Below are 4,036 nucleotides of genomic sequence, written 5' to 3'. Positions count from 1 at the left end.
GGAACAATCGTAAATGTGCCAGGTAATATATTTTCGTTTATTTATATTGCCATGCCCTCCATTCAGATTGGATTGAAGAAACCCTTTGAACCGCCATGCTCCCTGGGCAGATTCATTGCCTGTGTTATTTTTTTTTCTTATTTGTTAGACTTGTTTGTTTTATTTTTTAATAAATTGATTTGATTATAATTCTTGTGATTATTTATTGATTATTTTTTTTAGGTGTTTTTAAATGAAAATGAGTCTTTGAACAAACTAGAATAAAGTATCAAGTGGAATGAATTTGATAATGAGCTGGAAAATGAGTTGATCGGGTTTTAACGGCTTCATCGGACAACAGGACTGTTCATCGAAAAAAAATAAATGAAAAAATATTGGAAAACCCTTTGCTCCAGAAGCTTCAATCACATGCCACAGTTATTATACTTCGCGAATCGACATTCTGGAGTATGCAAAACCCTGCCAGGAATATTTATAATAGTACCAACCGATGGATCTTTCATTCTTTGCATTTTCATATATCCCATTGAGATTTGAATGTTCACACGCTCTATACCACCATGCTCCTTTGTACAGGGTAGCACAGTTGTGCTTGGGGTGAACATCATTTTCCCGATCCTTGGTTGAGAATTTCATGCCAAGGTGATGACTTAATGAATCTCCTGCGCTTCCACTGTACGATCCTAGCTTCTTTAACGTATATTGCTGCTCTTCACTCCCGATCTCGAACTCATCATACCGTGCATAAATGTACTTTCCATCGAAATCTTTCAGCTCCACCAGCAGCTCATGCTTTCGTGCTGTAGTAATCCGGTGCAGCTGCTCCAATCCGAGCCAGAACTCTTCATCCATGCTTCCAAACCCGTTCCGATACTCATCCCAGTTGCGCCAAAAGTCCACTGATCCGTCGTACCGATACTGAAACACAAGCCAGCCTCCTCCGAGAGTTGTTTGATCGCAGTATCCCAGGAATGGTTTGTCGTTTGCGGTTGGTTGTATCAAGTACTCTCCTGTTTGATTCGATGGTTCCTCCTTGCACGATCGAGCCGATATACTCCGAAAATATAAGCCCGGATTCAGCGTCAGCAAAGCAAGATCTTCCTTGGATGCAAGAACTTGAAACTCCTTCCTCATTTGATCGTGATTAACTTTGGTTATTTGCTCAATGAGCATTTCATTCGACTTCCTCAGCAACGCGATGAGGTCATCAGCCATTGTTTGATTGCACTGATTTATAAACCTTTCCAGCAACACACGATCATGCTTCCTGTTGGCCTCCATCTGGTCCAGTGTGTACTGAATATTTGCCAATCTGGTTTCCAATAGTTCATACGCAAATTCGGATATTGCTTTTTCGTTCACAATTTGATCGCCACCTCGAACTTTCGCCGTGATAAGCATCAGCCACACAAAATAAATGTGCACTTTATATGTTTCCATGACCACACTTCTCACCAATAACTGTGATTTAATATAATGAAACATTGCATTGGCTGTTGCAGCTGCTTTTTATAGTGCTCTAGCAGCGTGCAAGGTTATCAGCATTGTTTTGTGTTGAGCCAGAGCGCCTTGCAAATTTGCTTATTTCCTCTCGTTCGTTGCGTGCCGATACGAAACTGCAAAAAACATACTGATATAGAATTATTCACCACACATATTTCTGTAGCACGAGCTTAACATATCTTCTATTACTCACTTCTTTCGCCTGGATTTTATTATCTACTCCCGGAGTATGCAAACAAAACTGAATGATAAAAAATTGGTCGTATTTACTGCAACCCGGTAATGGTAATGGATACACATATGCTCAAACTCATCATGTAAGGTTCAGTAAATATGTACATTGGCAGTTGGGTTGTCCATCAATAAGGTACAGATTAGGCACTGTAGTCTGGAGAACAAAAACATAGATTTGTAATAAACATTTTAAATAAAGACTCAAAGGAAATAATCGCAAAACCCTCCAATAGTTAAAGATGACCCCGGTCAACCAATCCATCCTTGTTTCCTCACCGATTCCCTTGCCTAAATGGTATCAGCAGCTGCTAACACGCGCAGCACGATTCCACTTCAAACCCAAGCAGCAGATCGTTAACACCATCGGCTTCTGCCATCTTCAGAGTCGCCCGTACCCACCATTCAGGCAATTACCATTTTGCACCGATACGGCTGCTGCTCACTGCTCGTGGCAAGCTTTCCGTTTCATTATAATGCAACCCAGCTCGTGCCAGCACTCGTGGTGTGAATTTAATCATTTACAATCGCGCCAACGATTGCAACACGCCTGCACTATCCAACCCATTACCCATCCTGTTTAAGCTGGTGGATGGTTTTTGTGGGTATTTTGTTGTTTCTTGTGTGCCACTCTCATTGCCTCCGTGACTTAATTCGTGACGTACGGGTAAATGAATGCGTGAGGCTTCATCTCACACCTCAGCGCCTACCTGGGGCGCATACCTTACCGTTTGCAGTTTTCTGGCCGCTGGCCAGGAGAACAGGAAAGCAAACGTTTTCTTTTGCCCTGGCAAACGGTAGGTCGTGCCCACGAGGCTTCCCGCGAGAGCCAAACAGCGCGAAACCGTTCCACCAACCAAACGTGCCCGACCAGCTCGTTTAAACCACGCGCTATCCTCTTTAGGACTTGTGCGGGGGGAGGGGGAGGCATCCAGCATCCTGCCATCGGACGTCGATGCCCGCCGGGGCCAACAGCAAACACCGAAACGGGTCGGGTCGGAGTGAAAGAATTATAATTAATTGTGGCAGCAGCGATGATGAATGGTGTCTGGAGTAATTAAGAGTAATGAGGTGTCTGACTGCGTTTTTTTTTCTTCTTTTTTCTGTATCGAGCGAGTTTGGAACAAGGACAGAAGGTGTTGAATCCCAGAAGCCCATAACGCTCGCAACCACGGGTGCAGTTCCTAAAGGAAACAATACCACCCGTGCTCCTTTTCCAATGGAATCGGATGCATTTACTCGCTCGCTAAACCAGTCCCGCGCGAACGTTTATGGGGTCGCGATGTAATGCAGCAGAAAAAAAACAATACGGAAGCTTACAGCGCAGAAGTTTGCTTTAAGGCTGGTTGCTCCGAGCGGTCCGCGCGCGAATGCATCTCCGCCCGCCTAATGAGGCCGGAAAGATGGAAATCCTGTTCGCAACGCTTCTTTTTGTTGCTGCGAGGAAGATTCGCACAAATCAAAGCACCGAATGTGATGCATAATTGCAGGATGCAATGCGCTTATGCATGCGCTCATCTCCATTCATGATTCGCCACGCTATTTTAACCGTGAGGGCGAACTCAAACGATGGCAGATGCTTACATTCGTAACGACTAGACAACATTACTCAGGATGTGGAGGGAATGAGTTGTAGAAAAAATAATATAAATATAATGAGAAGCTGTGATGCTGCGTTTGCTTTATCAGGTAAACAAAAAGCTTTTACTTGAACTAGTAATTCCTGAATATGTACTAAATGTTAAATGACTACAATCAATGTTACGAGTTGGTAACTGGCTGGTTTTATTCTACAGAACAACCTATACAAATAATCAATTTTTTGTTTACTGTCATCAATTTTTCCGTAGAAGTAGTATCTATTATTGCAATATCAAATTCAAACAATCAAAACTATTGTTCTATCGCACCGGGTGCATCGAACCTACTCCCAAAATACCCTTCACTACCATAAGTACAACCACGCCCACCAGCAGGTCCTGCACCTTGCAGGAAAACTATTTCTACAAGCCCAGAATGTGATAGCGTAATCATAATTTTAATATACAAGCTCAGTCCCTTTCATCAGTTTACAGCCGGCGTCTCTATCGCTGCTGACTTGGCATTCTTACGGAAACCATATATTTTTGCTCCACTGGCCATTGTTGCTAGCAGTAGTGAAGCGAAGAAAAAATACCCATCTTTAATAAGACACACTTATGCCGTTCGTTATCGATTTGGGATCGGTATGGAAGTAACAACAGCAATGCTCTAACATACACCCACCCTTCTCTGATAAGAAGATGCTGAGTGGAACAGTTTT

At 43.1% G+C, this 4,036-nt stretch overlaps 1 protein-coding gene across 1 annotated transcript; it reads right to left on the bottom strand.

The window, feature by feature from the left end:
* Nucleotides 1–1,459, bottom strand: LOC120959647 (microfibril-associated glycoprotein 4-like). Its single transcript, XM_040383214.2, has one exon. It carries the CDS (start codon nucleotides 1,438–1,440, stop codon nucleotides 421–423), a length of 1,020 nt encoding a protein of 339 aa, XP_040239148.2. The 5' UTR covers nucleotides 1,441–1,459; the 3' UTR covers nucleotides 1–420.
* Between the last annotated feature and the right edge of the window lie 2,577 nt (nucleotides 1,460–4,036).

The sequence above is a fragment of the Anopheles coluzzii genome, chromosome 3 (assembly GCF_943734685.1).
Source record: "Anopheles coluzzii chromosome 3, AcolN3, whole genome shotgun sequence".
NCBI lineage: Eukaryota > Metazoa > Arthropoda > Insecta > Diptera > Culicidae > Anopheles > Anopheles coluzzii.
Note: the sequence above shows the minus strand (reverse complement) of the source record. Positions and strands in the feature narration are given on the sequence as shown.

Coding starts and splice junctions, on each gene's coding strand:
- LOC120959647 (XM_040383214.2), bottom strand. CDS start 1,440: ATGGAAACATATAAAGTGCACATTTATTTTGTGTGGCTGATGCTTATC.